At 49.1% G+C, this 24,610-nt stretch overlaps 2 protein-coding genes across 2 annotated transcripts in view; one reads left to right on the top strand and one right to left on the bottom strand.

Moving 5' to 3' along the window:
* Positions 1-3,450: 3,450 nt before the first annotated feature.
* On the bottom strand, positions 3,451-17,993 carry PLAGL2 (PLAG1 like zinc finger 2). The gene is made up of 3 exons (XM_072736144.1): positions 17,793-17,993; positions 11,825-12,198; positions 3,451-8,573 (listed from the first exon to the last, which is right to left on the bottom strand). The coding sequence occupies exons 2-3, from the start codon at positions 12,082-12,084 to the stop codon at positions 7,343-7,345; spliced, it is 1,491 nt and encodes a 496-aa protein (XP_072592245.1). The 5' UTR covers positions 12,085-12,198; positions 17,793-17,993; the 3' UTR covers positions 3,451-7,342.
* A 4-nt stretch (positions 17,994-17,997) lies between these two features.
* Positions 17,998-24,610, top strand: part of POFUT1 (protein O-fucosyltransferase 1) — a 29,807-nt gene continuing 23,194 nt past the window's right edge. Inside the window, exons 1-2 of the mRNA XM_025986084.2 lie at positions 17,998-18,226; positions 20,065-20,186. Coding sequence (XP_025841869.1) covers positions 18,094-18,226; positions 20,065-20,186 — 255 coding nt within the window. The 5' untranslated portion in view covers positions 17,998-18,093. The remainder of the gene's footprint in view (positions 18,227-20,064; positions 20,187-24,610) is intronic.

Here is a 24,610-nt window from a genome sequence, read left to right as displayed (position 1 = left end):
ATGTGTCCACTTCTTCTTGGGTGATGAGACTGCCACAGCTAATATTCTGGATGCATAAATACGAAGCCAAACATGTTGTGGCCTTGAAGTAGCAGGCTGAAAAAAAGCACTAGTCCTCCTAGCAATGATTTGTGGGTACCCATGTCAAAAATGGGTGAGGAGAGGTACCTGACTGGCTCAGTCGGTAGAACCTGGGACTCTTGATCTCAGAATCTTGAGTTCAAGCCCCATGACAGGTGCAGAGCTTACTTTAAAAAAATTAGTGAGAAGGCCATGATCAGAGGTAGGCCTGGACCACAAAGATGATGGCAGTACATATCCATAGCACTGGGTGCTTGGAAAGACACGTGGCATGTGACAGCTGTGTGATGCATGAAGGCCACATGGAAACAGAAGAGCATGGCCACGGAGGTCACAACTTTGGAGCAGAGTTCCCTGAATATTCAGAGGGGCCAGAGTGCATGAAAACCAAGCAGACAGCAGATTTATGTCATTAGCCTAAGCACAGGTAGAAGGGAGTCTTATGAAGGGGCCAGGTCCCAGCAAGGGACTTAGCCAGACTGGAACCTGTAGAGCCTAGGAGGACCTCTGTGGGCCACCTTGCCAGACCTCTCCGGCTCTGTGGGGCCTATCCCCCAGCACATAGTACTGCACGGGGTTGGGCCACAGTCTCTAATAATCTGGGCAACCTCGTCAGCCTCTGGGACACTGTGCTGTGAGAACCAGGTGAAGAAGCTGAGAACTGTCCCAGGGTATCAGAACAGGGGGTTCCTGGCCCCTGTGCCATCGGATGCAAGTTGCAACCGACACCAGCGGGCCTGAAGATCTGCACTCATACTCATTCGTGAGCACCTTGTTCCAAAAGTAAGAGTTGTTCCGAAAGTGTAACTTGAACTTGCACGGTGCTGGCACACCTGAGCTCCCTCACCTCCAAATTCATCAGGTACCAGAGCTGTCTTCATCACGAGTCATGGCCATGGCTGACAGCTGCGGGTGGTTCAGAAAGGCGGGACCTAGGAGCCACGAATGTTCTGGATAACGAAGCCCCCCGGGCCTGGTGCAGACGGCGGGTGCGCCCAAACCCGCGCCGCAGCCCAGGTAGGCCCTGCCCGCCGGGGCACTCCCTCCCAGCCTCCGGCGGCCCCGGCTCCTCCTCCGCGCCCCCAGCTCCTCCGCCCCTTGCATGAAGATGGCGCCCCGCCAGTCGTCACTTCCTCGGCCTTCCCGCCGCCTCCCGCCCGCGCCCCCCGCCCCTTGGCGCCGCGGGTGCCCGGGCCTCGGCCCCAACGAGCCGCTTTCCGGCTCCCCGGGGCGGGCGGGGCGTTCCCGGGGGGGGGGCGCCCGCGTGCCGCGGCTTGGCGGGCCCCCGCGGCCCCCCGGCGCCCTCCCCTCGGGAGCCTCGGGCCTGCAGCCGGCAGGGCGCGTGGGCGGCGCCGCGGGTCCCTCCAGCCTGGCGGCGCCGGCTCCTCGGGGCGCGCCCCACTCCGGGGTGGGATCCGCAGCGGTGCCCGGCTGCGGGGCGGAGGGGCAGGGGGCTGCCTGGTGGGGATGCGGCCGCGAGCGCCAGACAGAACTGGCCCCAGATTTAGTAGAGTGTCGGAGGGGGGTGAAGGGCAGGGGTGTACCAAGCAAGGCGCAGCTCCGAGCGGGCACCAAGGGTCGGGCAGGACTCCCGTCACGGACACACAGAACGTTCCATCACAGCCACCACACGCAGCGATTACTGCCCCCCACCGCTCACCACCATCCGCAGTGGTCAGTGGGGGCCACCCTGCGCCCGCATTCAACTGCGATTTAGGGGCAGCTATAGGAGACTTGCAGTTTTGCACAGTATAAATTACTCGAGCATATGGAGAACAGACTAACCAGACCCAAACGGGGAGCTGCAGATGATGGTAATTGCTTGGCACATGGAGGTACTAGAAATATTTATATGGAGAAAGAAACAAACTTGAAGTACAAGGATGCTGGGCAAGGGAATGTCTCAAATGCTGCAAACCTGGAGCAAATTGGCAGGTTTGTAAGAACTGTATTCTCCTGGGCTTGTAGATGGAAAGGTGGACATCTTGTCCTGAGCCCAGGGGCTACCTCTTGCTCTATACCAGACATTTTGCAAATGTGAACTTCAGTCTGAATTGCAGGAAATGTGCTTGGATAGGATGAAGATGGATGAACCGGCGATGCAGCCCTGATCCCACAAATGTAGCTGCACTCCTGCGGTCTTGGTTCCTCAACTTGTGCCCTTGGAGGTCAGCCTCCTTTGCCTGGAAGTCCTGCCACCTCCTCCAGAAAGCCTTCGGCCTCCTCCTGCCCAATGAGTAAGGTAGCTCTTTGAGCCCCTGGACCCACCTCTCCACCTAGAGAGCAAGGTGGATTCCCTTGGGGCCCTAGCCAGGGATCTGAACCCACTGGGGTCTTAACTGAATGTTTGTGAAGTAAATGGAAAGCCAGAGATGAAAGACCAGCCCACTGCCTTTGTACACAAAACACCTGGTACACACTTTAATACTTGTTACTATCCCACAGGCTTCTGGACTTACACTGTGTGGCTATGGCCACTGGCTCCAGATCACACAAGGTCAATCTGGACAAGAGGATCTCATTACCAGTTCCAGTTCCTCCCCAGGATGGGGAGGACTACCTTTGTTAGAGACTGGCCAAGTGGCAAAGTCGGAAGCCATGTCAGTCTCTCAACAATTTGTCTGAACTCAGTGGGTAGGCACAAGTGTGAGCAAGGTCAGGTCCTAGCTGTGTACCTGCCAGCCATGTACCTTGGACAGGGGATGGCAGGTCTTTTCCTGCTCAACCAGCATTCATTCTTCATCCTAACTGGCCCCAATTTCCTTCAAGAAACCATTCATTTTGTCTCTCTCAGCTTTGTCATCACTGGCTGGTTTGGGGGAGGACACAGAGCCCCATCAAAGCCAGTGAGACAGGAGATGCCTAGTGGGGCTCTTGTGAACACGAGGACTCCTCTCTCTTTTCTCTTTCTGGCCGGCACTGTGTAAGGACAGGGATGGAATGATGGCGGCATTCTACTACACAAAGGGGCAAGTTACTTTGTAGGGACTGAGGATGAAGTCCCAACTATGGAAGACAGGGCCATGAAAGATAGGACTGCTAATGCCAACCACGTTTGAGGGGCTGAACCAATTCTAAAAACTGCACTACATCTGGCATTTTTAGTTATATGAAATTTCATTAAGCCAATTTGATTTTCCTGACCCTTACATCCAAGTTTAAGTGATAATATGATGCCACTTACCTCAAAGACATCCTATTAAGATCTTTCATTTCAAAGTACAAAGTTTGTAGGTGCTAATGTGAAGGATTGTTACTGTTGGCCCTATACTCACCATCCCTTTGGAGGCTAGATGTCTGGAGTTTCAAGTTCTTCCTCAGGCTCTCTCCAACCCTTTCCCAATCAGACAGGTTCACAACTTCCAAACACATCATTCAGAAGTTTTTAATAAACAACTTCATTATAAAAACTTTTTTTGAAAATGTAATTCTGTAAAACATTGAAAAATCTACTTTAACAAAGATACGCCCTGTGCATTTTCTAATGGCACTTATATTTTACAATTAAAAACCTTGTTTTATATAAAGCCAAAAATACTCCAAGAGGTTATTCACTGTGTTTACAAAGTGCTAGAAGGTTTTTGTCTTGTATTTTTCTCTCTTTAAATAATCTGGCGTTACGAAAGAGTGGCCCCAAAGCCTTGATCACTGGGAGGGAGGGAGGCAAATGAGAAGTGGTGTTTCAGGAGTTCTGGTGCCGAATATTCAGTGGAGAGAGGCAGCCACAGAAGTAAGCTTGCATCTGAAGAAATTGGGCTGGAATACTTCTTCCAAACCCCTCCACAAAGGCACTAGATTATCATGGTGAATCCTCCTCCTGTTAGAACCAGAACACCCCTTCCTTTGCCTTAGACCTTACTCTCCAGTGGTGAAGGTCATAGCCAATTCCTTCCACAGCAGGTTCAGAGCTCCAGGAGAGGCCAGGGTGGGGTCCCAGAGGAATCTGGACTTTTCTGGCCAACACCTGCCTAAGGCAAAGTTTCTTATTACATAAATATCCTTGTTAAAAAGCAAAATATTGATCCTGTACAATATAAACTGTTAAAAAAAAATCGTGCTTAACAACAGCTCCTAGATAAGAGGGGAAGTAGAGGGAATGGGGAAAACAGCTACCAAAAAGAAAGGGGGAAAGGGATTCAGACTACTAGAGGAGGCTTAGGGTAGTGGAAGAATTTCAACTTAGGACAATATCTACGAGCAAAAAAGTAATCACACCTGCTTCCCGGATTTCCATTAAATGCCATTTGTAAAAGGTTGGGGGGGAAACTCATTGGTGCTCCTTTTCCCACCTCTCCCCTCTTTTAAAATGTGCACAGATCCTTTGAGCTGACACAGCTGGGTTAGGTCATCCTCTAGCCCCCAGGACTGCACTCCGCCTTGACCAGCTATGTGCAGGATGGGAGGTGCCTGCCACCCCCCCCCCTTCAGGGTGGTTCATCACTGACAGAGATTGGAGGAGGTGGTGGGGAAAGGGGACATCACCCCTTTTTCCTGGTCCCTGTTTGGTCTCTGCCACATGCCATGGCTCCTGTCCTGGGCAGACACCCCTCAGGCTCTCATGGCCACTGAAGTGGGTTTGGTACTGAGTGTAGGATAAAGCTATTCTTATCCTTTGAACAACCAGGCCAATAAGGCTTTTTTCTTTTCTTTTTTTTTCTTTTTAATTTGGGGAAGGGAAGTTTAAGAAGCGGATGGGTGGCTATGGTCCAAAAACAGGTGAAGGCAGATGTTCCTCTGTACCAGCAAAGTTCACAGTGATAGGAAAATTCCTTGTGTGTGGTGAGGGCACTGAAGGAAGAGGGAAGGAAGGGTGGAAAGGGGGGGGGGGGGCAAGGCCCCAGTTACAAGCCTTTAAATAGTTGCTCTGCCTGTTCTATGAGTTTCCCAGCATCACTAATGGGTGAGAGAATTCAAGGGGGGACAGGAAAGGGGAGGCAGGGAAGAGTGGACTCCTCTAAGCCTGAGACTTTGTACTCTGTGGCCAGAGACCCAATTGCCTCTATTAACGACAGGTACAGGGAAGGTGGCAGGGAGCAGGTGAAGAGCTGCTGGGTCTAGTGATGTGGACCAGAGGCAATAAGGAGGATGGCAGCATGGAGTCCTGCTAGGACCCTCACGTACCATTTCCTGTAATACGAGTCCCAGTAACATGCACAGCATGCAGGAGGTGGCTGCGTACCAAGGCGGACGCTTTTAAAAATAAACCTTAGTCCCTGGGACTCATTGAAACTAATTTTTAGAAGCAAATCACCTAGTCTGAATCTAACCTTGCCAGACATATTTATATCTGGTTTGTTTTGTTTCTTTTTAAAGGTATCCCAAGCTACCCGGCCTAAATCAAAACATGCTTGTTCATGCCACATTGCTTCCAATCAAGGGCCAGGGAGCTACATTTTAAGGCTTTCACCTCAAAGAGTACTGGCTGGGCTGAAGTAGAAGCCTGGATCTTGGACCTGCTCACTTCCGGATGATAAAGCAAAGTGATTTCTAGAAGGGGGAGGAGGCGGACTGGGAGGAGGCTGAGGCAGTTCCTTGGTAGTTTGTCCTGAAACCCTAGTGGAGAAGCCAGCATGAGGCACTGCTAAGAGAAGTGCCCCCAAAACTACTGGCTGCGTTTGCAGGAGTTAACAGTAAAGAGGTAGAAGTGTGTTTCTGAATCAGAGTGGAGGTGTCTCAGGAGGGTCCCACATTGGTGGTCCCTGAGCGGCCTCCCTTTGTGAGTGGGAAGAGCAAAGCCCATGCAGAACTGAGAAATGAAGCAGGGATGGGGTTCAGCAGGGCAAGGGCTGTGCTGTCTGTGGCAAGAAGCACCACAAGCCAGAAGAAAATGAATCATCTGTTGCAAGAAGCCCTAAGTATTGGGGGCAAGTTGGGGGAGGGGGCACAAGAGGAAGGTGGAATTTCTTTGATGGAGAGCAGAGAGGCCTATGCACAGTGGCCTAGAGTCCACAGTAACTGCAAAGTAGTGGAGAGACAGGGATACTGCGGATAAGAGAAAAGGTTGGTATGGGAGCCAATGACGTACCCATAGGTTAGGACTCAACTATCTGCCCAGCCCTAACTTCCTGAAAACTCTTCTTCCAACAATTCCACAACTTCCTGGAAAAGGAACAAGTAGGAGAGAGACAAATCAGGGGTTCACACCCTCTTCTTTGCTATCCACACCAGCTTAGGACCCAAGTCCCTCCTTCCAAGACTGACAACAGTTCATGATGTTTGGGGTAGGGATTGGGGAATGGGGGTGATGGAAACGGGCATGCCTTTCATTTCTTCCCCTCTCCAGTTCAAGAGGAGGGGGGAGGGGTCATGATGTACTTGGAGAAAAACAAAATTGCAGACCTGTGAGAAAACGGCTCCAGTCTTCTTGCCTGTCTTGTGGACACTGCCGAGGAAGGCAGGAACAGACACAGTCATGGAAGATGGCAGAGACTGAAGCAGTCCAAAGTCAGTTTATTTCCCCACAGGGGAAAAATGTGACCTCAAGTGAAGAGAAGTCAGCGAGACCCGACTCCGCCTTGTAAACAGGGCTCCAGTTAACACCAGGTACCAAATGGTTCCGGCTGGTGCCAACTGGAATGGACTGGTGGGAATGGATTCACGACGTGTAAACAATGTTCACTGCAATCATTCTAAGGCTAACAGTTTGGCAAGGGAGGTGAATGGTGTGTCTGAGACGACTGTGTAAACGGTACCGTTGCTGGACAACACTGACTGGAAATGGAGGTGTTGGTACAGGAGGGATGGGGTGGTGGGAAGAAGAGGCCCTCTCTCCTGCCCACTGGCTGGAAGCAGGCGATGGAGCCAAATGACCCTCTCTCTGCAGCAGGGCCTGACCAACTGCTGTGGGGTCTGCAGGTTGGGACCAGAAGGCGGGCTTCTTGGGCTATTTCTCTCGAGGTCATCCAAAGTGACACCCTCTATGTCTCCAAGAGGTCGCTTCCTTCTCTGAAGAGAAGGAGGTTCTGACACTTTGGAGGCGGAGAGGGCTAAGTGTGGCTCCCGATTCAGATCAAAAAAGTAAAAGTAAAAATACCTGAAGTTCTATGGTATGAGATCTTTTCATGGGGCTGGGGCTCAAGGCTCCTCCTGGAACTGATCCTGGAGCCTGAACCCCCAAACCAAGTGCTCCATACAGATACTGGAATTTTTTCTTTTTGAACCCAGCTCTGAAAGCTCAGCTGCCTTCATGAGGGATGCAGATAGGGTGGGTACAGAGGCTCCCTGACAGAGCCTAAGACTGGACTGAGGGCCTCCTTGGGGGCTACTGGAATGCCTGGTGGAAACGAGGCAGGGTGGTGGTGCTCAGGCCAGAGGTGAAGACAGGAGGCAAGGAGTGCAGAGGTCCAAAGTTCAGTGGTCCCCCAGCTCCTGGGGAGTCTTGAGGCTGAGCTTGCAAAGTGGTGAGCAAGGGCTGTGCCTCGGCCTGGGAGTAGCCCATGACCAGGCCTCCTGTGGCCCCGGGCGGGTTACATGGGGGTAGATTGAGTGGAAGAAAGCCCAGTAAGTGGGAGAAGTCCACATTAGCAGCGCAGAGGGCCTCAGAGAGGTTGGCGGGGCTCTTGGTGAGCAGTGCTTCATCTAGGAGGGCCGCAGCTGCCGCCGGCTGAGGTGAGGCGGGCTGGGGTTCAGCGGACGAGAGAGACAGGCTTCCAGGAAGCTCCGCCAAAAAACTATCCACCTCCACTTTGGGCAATTTGTCAGGCAAGTATGAGGTAGATCCAAGCTGGTATTTTGGAGGAAGCTGAGCTGGGGAAGAGATTGGTGAGGATTCCAGAGGGTAGCTCATACCCATGGGCAGCGTGTTGTGCACCAGGGAGTGTGGCATGCCTGTGCTGGGCATGGTAGGGATGTGGGCACCATACATGCCCATGGGCAACATGCCAGGGAAGGCCTTGGCCCCCATCACGTCCCGAGAGGCCATGCACAGTACAGGGCTCAGCTCTTCCTTCACACTGACTGTGGAGCTGCAGCTGAGTAGGCCTAACATGTCCACTGGCTCTGTTTTGATTTTGAGCAGCTCCTGCGAGTGGCTCTTCTTGACGTGACGTGTCAGGTGGTCCTTGCGGCCAAACCGCTGGGCACAGTACTGGCATAGGAAGTCCTTCCGGCCTGTGTGCACCACCAGGTGCCGCCGCACATCCTTTCGAGTATAGAACCGCCGGTCACAGTGGTCACAGGGGTGCTTCTTCTCCTTGGCACCGCCTGCTACTCGGCGTGAGTGGGCCTTCAGGTGCTCTAGTAGGGCCTGGGTACTCTCAAAGGTCTGCAGGCACACCTTACAGCTGAGGTCACCGCTGCTGGCGGCATGCATAGCCAGGTGGCGCCGGTAGCCTAGCTTCGTATTGTAATTCTTACCGCACTCAGAACAGTGAAGGGCCTCTTTGTTGGGGTCATGGGTCTGCAGGTGATTCCGCAGATGGTCCTTGCGATGAAACATCTTATCACAGTACATACACTGGTGGGGTTTCTGGGCTGAGTGGGTGGCCATGTGCCTGGGGGTAGGGATGGAGGATAGAGGAGAAATAAAGAAGGGAGATCACAAGGGCTGGCCAGACAACCGAGGTGTCCATTAACAGGGAACTAGATTAAAAAATGATGGTCGAGCCATGTGCTGGAACACAAAAGGATACTATGCCAGTCAGTATCTAGATTCTCTAGGTGTCCTCACCCACCTGCAAAATCACACATGTACTCCTAGTCTTTGCAGCACTGTTTGTAGTAGTTAAAAATCAGGAACAATCTAAATGTCCATCAACATTCACCACTAACAACTGGTGAAATAAATTATGGTAAGTTCATAAAATGACTCAACTTTGTTTTAAAAAATAAGGCAGCTTTGTATGTTTGGGAACATATAAAGGGAATAAGCTCTTAAGATATATGCAGTGGGAAAAAGCAATGGGACAGAACAGTGACAGAACAGTGTCTCAAAATGGTACTATGTATAGGAAAAGAGGGAAAATAGATGTAGGTTTGCTCAAAAAGATTTCTGGAAGGATATACAAGAAACTAACAACACTGGTTGCCTATGGGAGAAGAGATAGGAAACTTATGGGTGTGATGGAGAATTTCATTGTATACCTTTTGGTACCTTGTGAATTTTTGATGTACGTGAATGTATTTCCTTTTCAAAAAAATTATATTTAAAAAATTTAAAATAACACAATAAAAGAAAAATGAAATATATCTAAACTTCCTGATCTGAGAATCCCAAAATATAAGGGGCTAAGTCAAAAAAGGAAGTTTAGGGATCCCTGGGTGGCGCAGCGGTTTGGCGCCTGCCTTTGGCCCAGGGCATGATCCTGGAGACTCGGGATCAAATCCCACGTCAGGCTCCCGGTGCATGGAGCCTGCTTCTCCCTCTGGCTGTGTCTCTGCCTCTCTCTCTCTCTCTCTCACTGTGTGCCTATCATAAATAAATAAAATAAAAATTAAAAAAAAAACAAAAACAAAAAAGGAAGTTTAGTATAGTGTGTAATACAATCCCTTGTGAAAACAAAAAGGGAAGGGAGTACATGTTTCAATGTCTTAGCAAGGATACACAAGAAACTGACACCACCGGACATCTCTGGGAAGGAGAATGGTAGCTTCCAACACGAGGACAATTCATTCTTCACTGAATGCCTATTTGTACTATTTGAAGTATTTGCCATATAAACCAGCAACAATATAAAAAACTGTTCCCATGGCATACCACCTCAGTGTCCCTTGGTTTACCTGCTCCCATCTTGAGGGACAGCAGCTCAGAGTCCAGGAGTTATAATCTGGAACTCCACAGACACTTAGCAAGACTTTGAGGACCCACCATTTACCAGGCCCTGTGTGAACTGTCATTAACCTTGTTCTCCACAAGAGTCCCAAGCACAGGACAGCCCCACCCACCAGTCAGTAAGTGGCAGAGGCTGAATTTGAACATAGTTCTTTTTGAAACCTGAATTCACTTCGGTATGCCACCAATGTCTCCACTACAGCACGCAGTGATCCTTCCTACCTGGAAGGCATCAAACACAGCCATTACCATCATGCTACGTTTGTGAATGCTCAAACCTGAGAGTTACTGTGGACCTCCTGTGATATAACAGACATGATAATGTATGAGAGGGAGGTGTTGAGTGATCCACAGTCCAGTTCCTTCGTTTTGCAAGTGAGGAAACCAAGACCTTAAGAGATTTAGTAACTCGCCGAAGCTCACACAGTGACTACAAATGGAGTTGGGGCTCCTGCCCCCCCCCAGACCAGGACCTTTCTTGCAGCCTCCCATGGACACCCAGATTGTACTAAGAAAGTCTAAGAGGACGGCCCCACTGGAGTCCACCTAAGACACGGGAGCACACAGAATTAAAGCATTCCTGAGGACTACAGAACTGTCATAAGGATAATCCCGGTCACACACTACCCCCTTACCTGTTTTAGTTCCTTCCTATCAACTGTCTTCCAGACAAGGAACTAAGGCTTTCTGTGGTCAACTTGTTTTTTTTTTTTTTTGTTTTTTTTGTTTTTTTTTTAAGATTTTATTTATTCATAGAGTCACAGAGAGAAAGAGAGGCAGAGACACAGGCAGAGGGAGAAGCAGGCTCCATGGAGAGAGCCCGCTGTGGGACTCGATCCAAGGTCTCCAGGATCACACCCTGAGCTGCAGGCGGCGCTAAACTGCTGCGCCACCAGGGCTGCCCAACTTGTTCCTTTACTTACCTACTTGCTATCTGTCCCCACTACTAAGATAGTAGTATCTTATCAAGGTGGGCCAACAACTCCCATCTGCCTGGCTCACTACTCTATCCCTGGCACTCAATACTGTGCCTGGTATGTAGCAGGAGCTCAATAAATCAGCGCTGGCTAGATGAACGGATGAAGCGGTGTGCATCAGGTAGTCTATATCATTTATAAGGGGCATGTTCCTGTTCCTCTGATGGAAAGGCAAGGATAAAATCTGAGCAGCCCCCTCCACTTCCAAGCTGTTCTGCTATATCTACTTTACACCAGGACCTTCACATCCATTTCACTTTATATGGGGCTCTTGGGCTTACAAGTTCCAGAGCAGCTGCTGAATCAGAGGACACCAGGGATTCTACAGAGACAGAAGTAATCATGTGAGTAGCAGGCTCATTCAGAAGATGAGGCACTGCAGGACCAAAGAAACTATGTGAACCTGGGTAAATTACTTCCCCACTCTGCGCCTCCACCTTAAAATTTACAGATGGGGGGTGCCTAGGTGGTTCAGTTGTTTCAGTATCTGTCTTTGGCTCAGGTCATGATCTGATGGAGCCTCGTATCAGGCTCCCTCTCCCTCTGCCCCTCACTAGTACTCTCTCTCTTTCCCCCTCAAATAAATAAAATCTTAAAAAAATAAAATAAAATAAAATTGAAAGACTGGACCAGAGGGTCTCCTTTTCTTTTTAAAGTTTTTTTTTTTTTCCCTTTCTAAAGTTCTAAGACCGATTCCTGACTATTCTCACCATTACCTGACAAAGGTGGGGAAAGCAGTATTGACAAAATTGTTCAATCATTGTTCATGACTGACTGATTACTTCCCCATCAGAGTCTAATGTCTGAATACAAATATCAGCATTAGTTTTTAGTGAGTGACTTCAAATGGTTAGTGTTCAGGGTACACTGACGGGCCAATTAACCTCCACTCCTCTGAACTCCTCTGTCACAGATAAAACCTCATACTCAGTGGAGTCGTTTTGGCTTTGTCCTCTGGGAACCTCAGGGCAGAAAGAAATATGGGAGTGTCACCTACCTATATAGCTTGTACTTGGAGGCAAAAGCCTTGCCACAGTGCAGCTGAGGGCAGCTATACGGTCTCTGCTCTGGATGGGGGAGGCTGTGAGGCCTCAGCTTCTCCCCATTTGAGAAGGGCGTCCCCGAGATTTCACATTGGCACTTCACTTGACTCTCCGCCTCCCGGCCCCGAGGCCTGGGAACTAGTTTCCAGCCCACTTCCTCCTCCTGCTTTGCATCTTGAATCCAGGGGGGGACGCTGGTGAAAAATGTGGTCATGGCAAGACTAATGGCGAAGGGCCATGTTATTCAGAAAGCCTCCCCATCAGCTCCACACGGGCTCTCTGCTCTGTCACAGCCTCCAACGCAGCCTTCAGAAAACAATCTCTTCACCTGAAACATCAGAACACCTGGTGTTAGGGAGCCCAATACCATGAAAACATGGGCTCTGGAGGCAGACAGATCCCGTTCCAATCCCAGTCCTTCTATTTCAAAGCCATGTGACTTTCAGCCAATTACTTACTTCCCTGAGCTATCTCATTTACAAAACGGGCTTAATAAACTCCTAAATAGTAAGGATGGTTTGAGGATTAAACGAGATAATGAATAGAAAGCATTCAGCAAAAAACTGGGCACCTACTAAGTGTTTAATGGTAACTATTATTACTAGTACTATCTAGGCTAATAGTAAACAAGATAATTTGAGGAAGTAAAAGCCCTGAACTCCAACTATTCTCTTCCAAGTTCACTTTTATATCCTTTCCACTAAACTTAGAGATAGCAGCTCCTCCTCCTCCTCTTTACCCTACCTCCTCCTCACCCACTACTTTCCATAATTCTCCTCCTCATGGAGGTGCTAAAGAGCAATAAAATGCCCAAAAGGCAACAGGGAAGGAAGAAGCCTTTGCTTAGGAATTTACACCCTGGAAAGTCAGTCCCAGGAGCCAGATGTGTTTCTCAGCAGAGCATCAATAAGTAGTTCTGCCTAAGGAGGCAACAGCAGACTCGCATTTCTCCTAAATGAAGACTGGTCCCATCCTACCCGCCATCACCTCTCTGGGTCTCCCAGACCATGCTTCTTTAGCAAAGCCTGTCCAACACCCCAGGTGCTGAGCGGTCCCTTCCACAGACCCTTGTAGCACATATGTATTTAATTTCTCCATTACGAGCACATAGCATACTTGCATTAGAACTCCAGCAAACTCTGATTCTTTGAAGGGTCAGATCACAGTTCTTTCGTTTCCACACACTTAGCATCTAGAAAAGGCCTCTCAACTTTCTTTTAGATGGGTAAATTAATCATTGAATGCAAGTTGATGCAAGGCTAACTTATGCTCAGAAAGTTCTGGTTTAATCTGGGGTCACAGCCCTTCCAAAGTGGGGAGCCAATATCTTGAAGTCTGATCCTTTCTCTTGTTGAGGCAGGGGGAGGGGAGGGCTGTGAGAAGGGGGAAAACTAGAGCAAAGATGACAGAGCTGTTTTTCTTTACATCAACTCAAAGGAAGAGAGGATGGGAGTTACTGTATGGACTCTCAAAGGGGGACAACAGATCCATATTCACACTCACAAACTCATCATAGATTACCAACTGCAAAGCAACTTGCCACAACAGGGGGGATTCCTTTTGAAGAGGTCATGCCAAAATCTGGTCATGAGGCTTTTCCATGTGAAGGGAGCAAAGAGGGTATCTGGGGATTGTCCACGAGAATCTGGGGAGGGCTCCAACCACACAAACAGCTGTGTGCCACAGAATGCTTGCTCAGCTCATTAGCACCTGCTGCTTACAGTGACCATTCATCCAACAGACTGGCCGTGAACGAGATGATGGGATCAGCGGGTTCATGCCCCAGAGAGCTTTGCTCATCATTAACGTGAGCTACGTCCTGTTCAGGAACCATTCCTCTTGTTGAAGAAACATTGCAATGTAATATGATAAACATTTCCCCATCACGAGTGGAGATTTGCCTAGAAAGATCTGCACAAAGGTAGCTGCGTTTTGCATGAGTCACATGCTGGGGAGGGGTGGGCAGCACTAAAAACTAGTCCCACTTGAGCCTTTGAGTCATCGTGGCGTACCTGCCTGCTTCACAATAAATCTCAAAGGCCTCTGACATCTGTCTTTCGTGGTTTAAGTCCTTCCTTCTTCTCAAGGGTGGAATTACCTGTTTATAATACCAGTGATTACTACGAACCTTGGAATTGGGTAGAGAGTGAGCAGCACGAGTTTGAACATCTAGTTTGGAGGGAATTTCCCCTACCCTCAAAGTCAAATTCTATTCCCCCTTGTTACCCAGAATCATGCACCTCAGCCTCTGGAAAGCTGGGAATGGCAACCAGAGGGAAGCAAGTCCCATCACTCTGGCCAACGTGAGAGGGAAGCCTAGCCCTGGAAATTCCACACAAACTCAGAAAGAGAACAGTACGTCCCCTACCTCCCACACGTCCACCTCTTCTGTTCTCCTGAACAAGCACAAACAAGACACAGCAGTTTAGTATGCTGCTTCTGAAAGAGTGAGTAATGGGCTTCTAAGAAAGAGGCCGGTGGTGGCTAAGGAGAGCTCACGAGGTCGTACTGAGAGAATCAAAGGGGGAGGCAGCCATGTGCCTTCCTTGATCTGCTTTTAATGGAGCTATGGCTTTAAAAGGAAACAGCCAACACCCTGATCCTATTCCCCCTACCCTTTTGGTTTTTTTAAAACTTTTTTTTTTAAGATTTTATTTATTTATTCATAGAGACAGAGACAGAGAGAGAGAGAGGCAGAGACACAGGCAAAGGGAGAAGCAGGCTCCACGCAGGGAGCCCGACAGGGAACTCGATCCCAGGTCTCCAGGATCACGCCCTGGACTGAAGGCGGCGCTAAACCGCTGAGCCATCCAGGCTGCCCTACCCCTACCCTTTTAAAAAGGCACAGCGGAAGTCCTTACCTAGAGTCACCAACAGGCTGCTGGATAACCAAAGCTTCCAGTGTTACCTTAGGAGCCCTTTTGGGAATCTAGTCTCTCTCCCTCTGTCCTTTGTCTGCAAACTCCTCTCCTCCAGGAAAATTCCTGGGCCTCTCTCCTTCAGACTTCTTCCTGGGCAAAACTGAAAGAATTCTGCTTCTCTTTCAAAGCCGCTCTTCTGGTCTCACACTCTAACCTTAACAACTGTAGAGAAGCTGACAGAACCTGTTCCCATAAAACAAACACAACCAATCCCTCCCAGTTACTGGTATAACTTGGTATATTTTCATCCAAAGATTCCTTCTGGCGCCTGATCTGAAGAGGGAGGTAGTGTGGAAAGAACCTTGGACTTGCTATCAGGAGGGCTGCCACTTACTGGCTGTGAAACCAGGGGCAGGTTACTGTGTTTCTCTGAATCTCAGTTTCAATTCCTAAAACAAAGATTTACTCCTTACCTAGAACAGTCTCATGGAGGATGAAGTACCTGACATAAAGTGTGTGAGTACATGCAGAGCCGTCTCCCGGGTCTATATACTGTGTCTGCCTCTTTTCCGCACAGGGCCTGAGTAGTACTTCTTTTTTTTCCCCCCCTTTAATGTCACTTCTCAGGCCTCCGTGTGAGCTTCCTTCCCTTCACAACATCTCCCCAGAATGCAGCCTTCCCCTTTTCCCTCACAGTCAAGCCGCAGCACATCCCCTCTAACCAGTGCCCCCTGCGCTCCCTTCCTCTCGCACCACATCCTGGGCTGCGGTTCTCTCACTTTAGGAATCTCTTCTATTACGTTACTAAGGCTCTGTACCCCAAACACAAATGCTTTCTAAAAACTCTCAAAGATCCTCTCTGGAAGCTGAAAGGAGACAAACAGCTCCCTAGTCTCTCTGTCCTGCTGTGTGCCATGATGGCCTGCTGCCCTCTGACGAAACTATAGTTTTTATGGTGTTACATCATCTCTATAGAAACTGTGTTCTTTCTCCATTATTAGCCTGTTTCCTCATCTGTAAAGCTAAAAATACTTACCTCACAGGCTTGTTGTGAGGATTATTTTAGTCAGGTATGCAAAGGGCTCAGCATAGGGCTTGGCTTGCTGTAAGTACCCAACAAAAGGCAGCTATTATCTTTGCCTTTGTATTGAGTTGCACGTTCCCATCTAACCTTCTGCTGCCAGCAGGAAACTCTCCTAACCTTCCCAAAACTGTGGAGGAGCAGCCCCCGTGCAGCAAGGAAAGGGTTAATCCCTAAGTGTTCTTAACGAGAGAGACCCATGGAGGATTAACAGCTCCACTTCAGTGACTACCCTAAAATAGCTTTTATCCCTCCAGCCCAAGAGCTACTTGGGGATCTGAAGAACTCAATTCAACACCTGCCGAGGAGGAAACACACCCGGGAACACACCCTGGAACGTTCCTTAGGGTGGACAGAATCTTCCCTTAAGCAGAACCCAAAATAGCAACTGGGAAATTATAAATAGACTGAGAGAAGGGGGAAAAAAAAAAAAAAAAAAACAGGTCTTGACCTGAGCACCAGAAACAAATCCAAATGACACACTGACTGGCTGGAAAAAAGTGAGAAGGAAAGGGGGGAATGGGAAGAGCTGCCCGCCTCCCTCCCTCCCTCACACACACTCCAGTGGTGGGAGAATTAAATTACAGGGAGGCCTGAGAGTCTCAATGACTTGCATCATTCCAAGGGACATCAAACAGGATTAACAGGGGTTGGATTTACTCTCGGGCTGCTAGTTCTTCTGTCACTGTAGATGGGCCCTCTTTGCAGTCCCTTTGATTCACTCTTTCCTCCCATTCCCGCTGCCTCCCACTCCTGAGGAGGCCTTGAGCAAATGGCTGCAACTCACTACAGCCCCATTCTCATTACGAGGAAGCCTGGTTGGACACCCCTAAGGACTCCCCCGACAACGAGTGGCCTCACTGTGGGGGGCAGGGCTAGAAATCCAAGGCCAGACTCTATCACAGTCCCAAACTAACAGGTGGAAAAACATACAAGCCAGGAGACAGGCTACTCTTGCAGGTGAAAGCACCAACTCCCCCACACCAGTTGTCCCCTCATCTTCCAACCTTACAGGTCCCTTTCCCCCCACCAAGCTGGGGCCATAGCCTGCGATTTTGCAGGGAATAACCAGGCTCCTCCGGCAGCTTTCAGATCACTCCACTGTGTGGTGGAAAATGTTCTATTCCCCTGGAGCTGGGAGAGATGGGAGTGGACGCCTGCCAGAGAAGGGACAGAAATTCAGGTAGAAGTCTGGAGGAGGTCTCAGGGATGGGAAGGAAGGGAAAGTATGATAAAGAATCATTAGCAAGTTAACTGAATCTCTAAGGGACCTCCCCCTCCCCCCGCCCCAAACAGAAAGAGATGGGGGATTATAAAGGCTGGAGAATTCCAGGGATCGAAGATAATTAGAAGTGAATTCTCTGAGTTTCAATGCTCTCAAAAGCGTAACCAGATGGATGATATCTAAGGTTTGGGAGTATGGTGACTGAGGAGGGAATCATAGGTAGAGCTTATTGGGGTTCTCCAGAACCAGGTATTTGACGGAAGCCTCAAAATGGGTTATGTGGTTCTGGGAAACGAAACGGAGAGTAAAAAGCCGAGTATTTGGAGCAGGAAAAGGGGTTATGTGGGTCCGGTAGGCGTGTCTGAGGGGAGGGAGCAGGTGCAGCTTATCTGCGTCCCCCAGACCCGGGTCCCTGGGAAGGTCAGCAGCGCGTTATCTGGGTCTCCAGGGAGCCTGGGGGTTCGAGAGTAGGGGACCCTCAGGGGGGAGTCCCCAGGCCTCGGTAGGGAGGGGGCCACTGGGGTTTCTTCCGGTCCCCCGACCCAGGTATCGGGTCCGCGGAGCGATTTCGTCACCCCGGGGCCTATCTGGGTCCGAACTGGCGTGGAGGGGGCCCCCGGTCGGGGGTGCGGGCGACCGCGCCGTGGGGCCCGAGAGGAGAGGCGCCGCCGCTCCGGGTGCCGGGCGCGCGGGCGCAGCGAGACGGCCTCCCGCCCCGCTCCCCGCCGTCCCCCGGGGCCCTCGCCGGCACTCACCGCGCTCGGGGCCCCGCGCTGCGGGCAGGGCCGCGCTCGGGCTCCGCCAGGCCCGCTCAGGCCCCGGTAGTGGCGGCGGTCGGGCCATTGTGCGGTGCATTGTGGGAGCCGCGCGAGCGGGCGCTCGGGCCGTGGAGGGGGCGGTGCCGCGGGCTCTCTATGATCCCGCCCGCCCGCGGGCTAGAGAGGCCGGGGCGGCGCGCGGGCGGCGCGCGGGGACCGCCGGGAGCGGGGCGGACGCTCGCGCCCCTCCTTCTCGGCCCGCCTTCGCACCACCGCGCGCTCGGGCTCCCGAGCCGTCATGGGCGCCGCCGCGTGGGCATCGTCGCCCCTGCCGCTGCATGTGTCTCTCCTGCTGCTGAGTCTGCCGCTCCCGGGGCTGCCCGTGGGCTCCTGGGACCCGGCCGGTTACCTGCTCTACTGCCCATGCATGGGTAAGGCCTCCCGAGTCCTCTGCTCAAATGGGGAAACTGAGGCCCAGAGAGGCGAAGGCCCTCTTCCTAGGTGCCCAGAGATACCTTGACATGTCCACGAGAGAACCCCAGCGTGGGGGCATGGCCTGCTGCTCGCCTCTCTGCCCCAGTTCCGACGGCCCTGAGGGGCCCCTGCGTCCAACCTTCCATTTGGCAGATGAGGAAACTGAGGCCAGGAGAGGTTATGCGTCTTGTGAAAGGTTTAAGCCAGCCCAGAGTTCAGTAAATGGAATTAGTGGGGCAGGACTTGATATCATTGACTCCACGTTGGCTCTGGACGATTCTTTCATCGTTCAACAAATATTTGCAGGATCCCTACTCTATGCCCAGCCCTGTTTAATGTTCTGGGGATACTGCAGTGGTAAGACAGAAAACGCCATGCCCTTGGAGAACCTTCATCATCGCTGGGAAAGAAAGACGATAAAAGATAAGCATTTAAAAAAAAAAAAAGTAATTATACATAGTATCTTAGAAGAGGATGAATGCTATGGAAAAATGAAATAGAGAAGAGTTAGGGAGAATCTAAAAGCGACAATTTAAATGGGGTGGTGGATTGTCATCATAAAAGGCCTTCCTTCTTAAAGCCCTCCAGACTCCAGGCCCTGGCGATTTGGCCCTCTGCCCATCATTACCACCACTCCTTTCTCCCTATGTCCCCGAGCTGCAGCCACTCATATTCCCTCTCCTCCTCACACATACTCAGGTCCTGACACCTGTGCTATTCCCGCTGACCGAAACACCTTCTTCTTCACTTCTGCCAAATGAACTCCTTCCCTTTCTTAGGTCTCAGCTTAAATGTCACCAGAAAGGACTTTGATGACCTCAACACAAATAACCTCCCCCTTACTGTTCTCCATCATCAAACTTTTCCCATTTCTTCCTTGAAATTATCAGAATTTACCACAATACACTTATTCTACGTGTTTAATGTCTCTAGCTGGACTGTGAGTGCCTCAAAGGCAGAGACCTTATCCTTCTTGTTGAATCCTGTATTCCAGCACAAAGCAGAGAACCTCACACAGTGCAGCCTCTCAGTATTTGTTGAATGAATGAATGAATGGACATGCTGAGGATAACGAAAAGTATCAGACAGGGTCCTTGCACCCAAGGTATTCACAGGCTGAAGAAACAGGGTAGTAGGAAAGGACATTTGAGGAAAAATAAAAAACCATAAATAGCTCCAATCCAAGGTGGGAGGCAGAGGAGGGGATTGAGTATAGCAGAGGGTTGGTGAAAGGATCCCAGTGAATGAGGCATTGGAAGGATGCCTGGGTGGCTCCGTGGTTGAGCATCTGCCTTTGGCTCAGGGCATAATCCCAGTCCTGATCGAGTCCCACATTGGGCTCCCTGTGAGGGGCCTGCTTCTCCCTATGTCTGTATCTCTGCCTCTCTCTCTGTGTCTCTCATAAATAAACAAATAAAATCTTAAAAAAAAAAAAAAAAAAAGAATGAGGCATTGGAGTTGGCCCTTCATACACAGATGAGTGAAGATAAAGGTGGAAGGGCCCTCCTGGATGAGAGAACAACAGGAGCAAAGGCATAGGGTCCAGGTGGGAAATGTAGAGCATGTCTGGGAAAAAGCAAGGAACCTGGAGCACCTGAGGCAGAAGGGTAGGTAGGATCTGAGGGCCTTGAGTGTCAGACCCACAAGTCCAGATTTGATCCAATGCTGCCAGCTCCCCTGGCTCTCTTTGGTGTCCTGGCCCTCCCCCACCCTTGGCCCTGTATCCTTTCTGAATCCTGGATGCCCCATGCCCTCAATGCCCCAGGCCTCACCTCAACCACCATATACCATCCAGGGCGCTTCGGGAACCAGGCTGATCACTTCTTGGGCTCCCTGGCTTTTGCAAAGCTGTTGAACCGCACCTTGGCTGTACCCCCTTGGATCGAGTACCAGCATCACAGGCCTCCCTTCACCAATGTGAGTACCTCCCACTGGCCTTAGGCCCTTATCCAGCCTATGCCAATTCTGCTTACCTCCTCTTGACCCCACGTCCTTCTCTGGGCTTTTCCTGCTCCTCTGAGCCTTCCCCACTCCCCATCCCAAACTGTCTTCCTGGCTAACTGGCTAACACTTACCCAGTGCCTTCTGTCTGCCAGACACTGCTCTGAGTGCTACTTGAAGACTAGCTCTTTTATTCCTCATCACATTCCTATGAGGAAGTGGGTTTCAAGAAGTCAGATAACTTGCTCAAGGTCACGAAGCTTGTGAGGAGTAGAGCTGGAACTCAAGTCCATGTCTGTTGGAGGCGATCTGAACCTAAAGCTCCATTTCCACCCCTGTCTGTCCCACCCTCTCTTCATCCCATTAGTCAAAGGGTGATGGATGCTGTTGTCAGTTTTTTTTTTTTTTTTTTTTTTTTTTGCTGTTGTCAGTTTGAAGGAGAAACTGAGCTATGAGTTAGTTAATATTGTGTTCAAGGTCACAAACTCAGCCAGTCTGGCTCCAGAACCGTCTCACCCCATCGTGGTCATACTCAACATCTTCTAATTCCTTGTTTTTCTTTGTGTCTTCTACTGATCGTCTGTCTGTCTTTGCTCACACTGTATCCCCAGGGGCCTGGCAGTAGGAACTGAATTAATCTATTGAATTGACTTTATTTATTTGTTTGTTTGTTATTTACTGTCATTGGGAATTTATTTATATATTTTACTTTTTTTTTTTTTACTATTTTATTTAAATTCAACTTGCCAATGTATAGTATAACACCTAGTGCTCATCTCATCAAGTGCCCTTCTTAGTACCCATCGCCCAGTTACCCCATGCTCCCACCTTCCTCCTCCCCTTATGAATTGACTTTAAAAATTTTTAATAAACCTTAAATAACTATGTTTGTATGTACAAAACACTGTATTTCATTCTTATAACCTTTTCTCTGTATAGGTTTTTTTATTATTATTATTTTTTTTAGATTTTATTTATTTATTCATGAAAGACAGAAAGAGGCAGAGACACAGACAGAGGGAGAAGCAGGCTTCCCGGAGGGAGTTTGATGCAGGACTCGATCCCAGGACCCTGGGATCACGCCCTGAGCTGAAGGCAGACACTCAACTGCTGAGTCACCTAAGTGTCCTTATTTTAATTATAATAATAATTATTATTTTTGCATGCCTATATTTAGAGAGGTTTTTATCAGTTAGAGGTCAAAAGTAAGAGGACCTGAGATCAGAGTTTGGCTTTGTCACTGACTAGACATGTAACCTGGACAGAGTACTTGACCTTTTTGTGCCTCAGTTTTCTCATCTTTAAAAGAGGCAAGTAGTAACTATGGCTACCATAATGAGTTAGCGATTGTAGCATGCCTCATTGTATGCCCCTCTCTTAGAATCAGCAGTTCATCAATGCAAAGTACAAAGGACATAGGAAGTCCTCAGTAACTGGGAACCACTGATGGACTGATTTTTTGCACTCACCGTTAGAGTTGAGTCATTGTCCGTTTGTCTCCCTCTGCCTTGTTTTTTTTGTTTGTTTGTTTTTGTTTATTAAGAGAGAGAAGCAGGCTCCATGCAAGGAGCCTGATGTGGACTCGATCCTGGGACTCCAGGAAAACCCTGGGCTGAAGGCAGGCACTCAACTGCTGAGCCACCCAGGCATCCCCTCTGCCTTGTTTTCTTTCTCTTACCTTGCCTTCTCAGCCAAGAATCTTTCTGAGTCTCTACTTCTTTCTTTCTATGGATTACTCAACCTGTCCCAATTAGGCTCCCCTTCCCCATTGGGACTGTTCTCACAGTGGTCACCAGGGACCTCAGAATTGCCAAATCTAGGGGCAGTTTCTTAGTCTTCCAGCTATCCTTCTGGTGGCACTTGGGCCTGTGAACCTCTCCTTCCTGAACATCTCTATTCTCATATTTTCTAAAACACAGCCTGCTCCTGCTTTAGTCCTCACCTCTCAACATTTTCCTCTTTGTGCTGTATCAGGGACTTCTCTCTACCCACCGTTGAAATGTTGGTGTGTCTTGGGGTACCTGGGTGGCTCAGTCAGTTATGCTTCTGACTCTTGATTTCAGCTCAGATCATGATTTCAGGGTTGTGAGATTGAGCCGTGTCAGGCTCTGCACTAGACATGGAGCCTGCTTAAGACTCTCTTTCTCCCTCTCTTTCCGTGCCCCCCCCCCCGCTGTCGCCCACTCCCACACATGCTCTCTCTCTCTCAAAAAAAATAAATAAAATAAAAATGATAAATGTTGATGTGTCTCCTCTTTCTGTTTGCTTATTAGTTATGTGACCTCAGATGAGTTATCTAGATTCTGTCTGCCTGGGTTTCTTTATAAGTAAACTGGAGGTGGTTGTATTCCTACCTCTTAGAATTAGATGAGCAAATCCATGAAATGTGATGAGTATAGCACCTGGAACTAAGTCAGCACTCAGTAAATATTTAGTGCTATTATTACCATCATTTGCTTTGCTGTAAATTTCTGTTCAGTCTTATGGCTTTCACTATTCTCCACATACCTCTTAATTTTATCTGTGGCCCAGACTCTCTCCTGATCATAAACCTGTGTTTCTAATTCCTAAGCCCTTGAGTGTACTTGGATATCCTGGGGACACCTCAAATTCACAAAGACAGAGCTGAACTTGGCATCTTTCCCTCTCAAACCTGTGTCACCTCTTATATTCCTAGCTGTAGTTTATGTTACCTCCACATACCTGGATACCAAGCCAGGAATCTAGAAGTCATCCTAATGCCTCCTTTTACCCTGTACTCCGCTTTACTTCTCCTAAGCTGTCCGTGCCCTCCATCTTCACTTGGACTTAACGCTCAAGAATACATGTTGAGGGGCTCCTGGGTGGCTCAGTGGTTGAGCATCTGCCTTCAGCTCAGGGCATGATCCCAGGGTCCTGGGATTGAGTCCTGCATTGGGCTCCCACAGGGAGTCTGCTTCTCCCTCTGCCTGTGTCTCTACCTCTCTCTCTGTGTCTCTCATGAATAAGTAAATAAAATCTTAAAATAAAAAGTACATGTTGAGTAAGTACTTGAACAAATAAAAGGCCCATGGCATTAGTCTCCTTATTCTTCTTCCTCAACTAATCTTACCATCCATTCATACTCTCCTCTACCACCAGAGTGATCTTTCTAAAAGGCATATCTCTTATAATTTCTGTTTAAAATTCTTCAGTAAGGGGCACCTGGGTGGCACAATCAGCTAAGCATCCTACTCTTGGCTTCAGCTCAGGTTGTCTCAGGGTCGTGAGGTTGAGCCCTGAGTCATGCTCTGTGCTCAACAAAGAGTCTGCTTGAGATTCTCCCTCTCCTCTCCCTCTGCTTCTCCCCATCATGTTGTCTCTCTTTCTAAAAAGTAAATAAATCTTTTAAAAAAATAAATGAAATCCTGCAGCAAGACCTAGTTGTTAATAGTTAAGTGTCCCAAATCTGTTCATTGGGGTGCCAGTGGCTCATGAAGGGTGCAGTGGTTAAATTACTTTGGGAAATTATATTCTCAATTCCCCATCCTGCAAAATTGGAGATTCAAAATACACATTAGCATACTGAAGAAGTCCTGTAGTAAAGACATCAGCTCAACATGGCATTTCCCAGGTCTGTTTATCTCTGGAGCCTTTTGATTGCAGAACTCTATCCCCCTGAACTAGTAGAACATGCTTGGGAACCCTGATCTATAGGATAAAGTCTACATTTTTATTCCATGGTATTCTAAGAAAATTTTTTTAATCCAGAAAAATACAGAGATTAGTACAGTCATCATCTGTGTGCCCACTGCTAGAAGGGATCATCATTAATGTTTTCTCTTTGCTTAATTTTTCTTATTTTAAAGAAATACTAGAGATGAAGTTGTTTTTGTTTTTTGGGTTTTTTTTTGTTTTTGTTTTTTTTTAGAGATGAAGTTGTTAAAAGATAAAGTCTCACATGGTTCCCCAGGCTAGTCCCACTCCCTCCTTCCAACCCCCAGAGGCAGCCACTGTGGTGGATGTAATGACTTCGGAGCAGCTCCTTCTGAGGTTTTTCTTGTACTTCTGCTGTGGCACTGAGCATCCCTATACCCATCTCATGGTGTAAAGTGGAAGAGCTTCTCTAGGGAAAATACACAGAGGTGGAAGGAACATTTTATTTTATTTTTTAAAAATATTTTATCTATTCATGAGAGAGAGAGAGAGAGAGGCAGAGACACAGGCAGAGGGAGAAGCAGGCTCCATGCAGGGAGTCCGATGCGGGACTCAATCCCGGGTCCCCAGGATCATACCCCAGGCCGAAGGCGGCCCTAAACCATGGAGCCACCCCAGCTGCCCTGGAAGGAACATTTTAAATTCTAGTAGTTGCTGCAAGATTGCATTCTAAAGTGGTTGTTCCAGAACAAACACTTCAACTACCACCCATGTACAGCAGCCCC

The sequence above is a fragment of the Vulpes vulpes genome, chromosome 14 (assembly GCF_048418805.1).
Source record: "Vulpes vulpes isolate BD-2025 chromosome 14, VulVul3, whole genome shotgun sequence".
NCBI classification, from domain to species: domain Eukaryota; kingdom Metazoa; phylum Chordata; class Mammalia; order Carnivora; family Canidae; genus Vulpes; species Vulpes vulpes.
The sequence above is the reverse complement of the archived record's forward strand: the minus strand, read 5'-3'. Positions and strand labels throughout refer to the sequence as shown.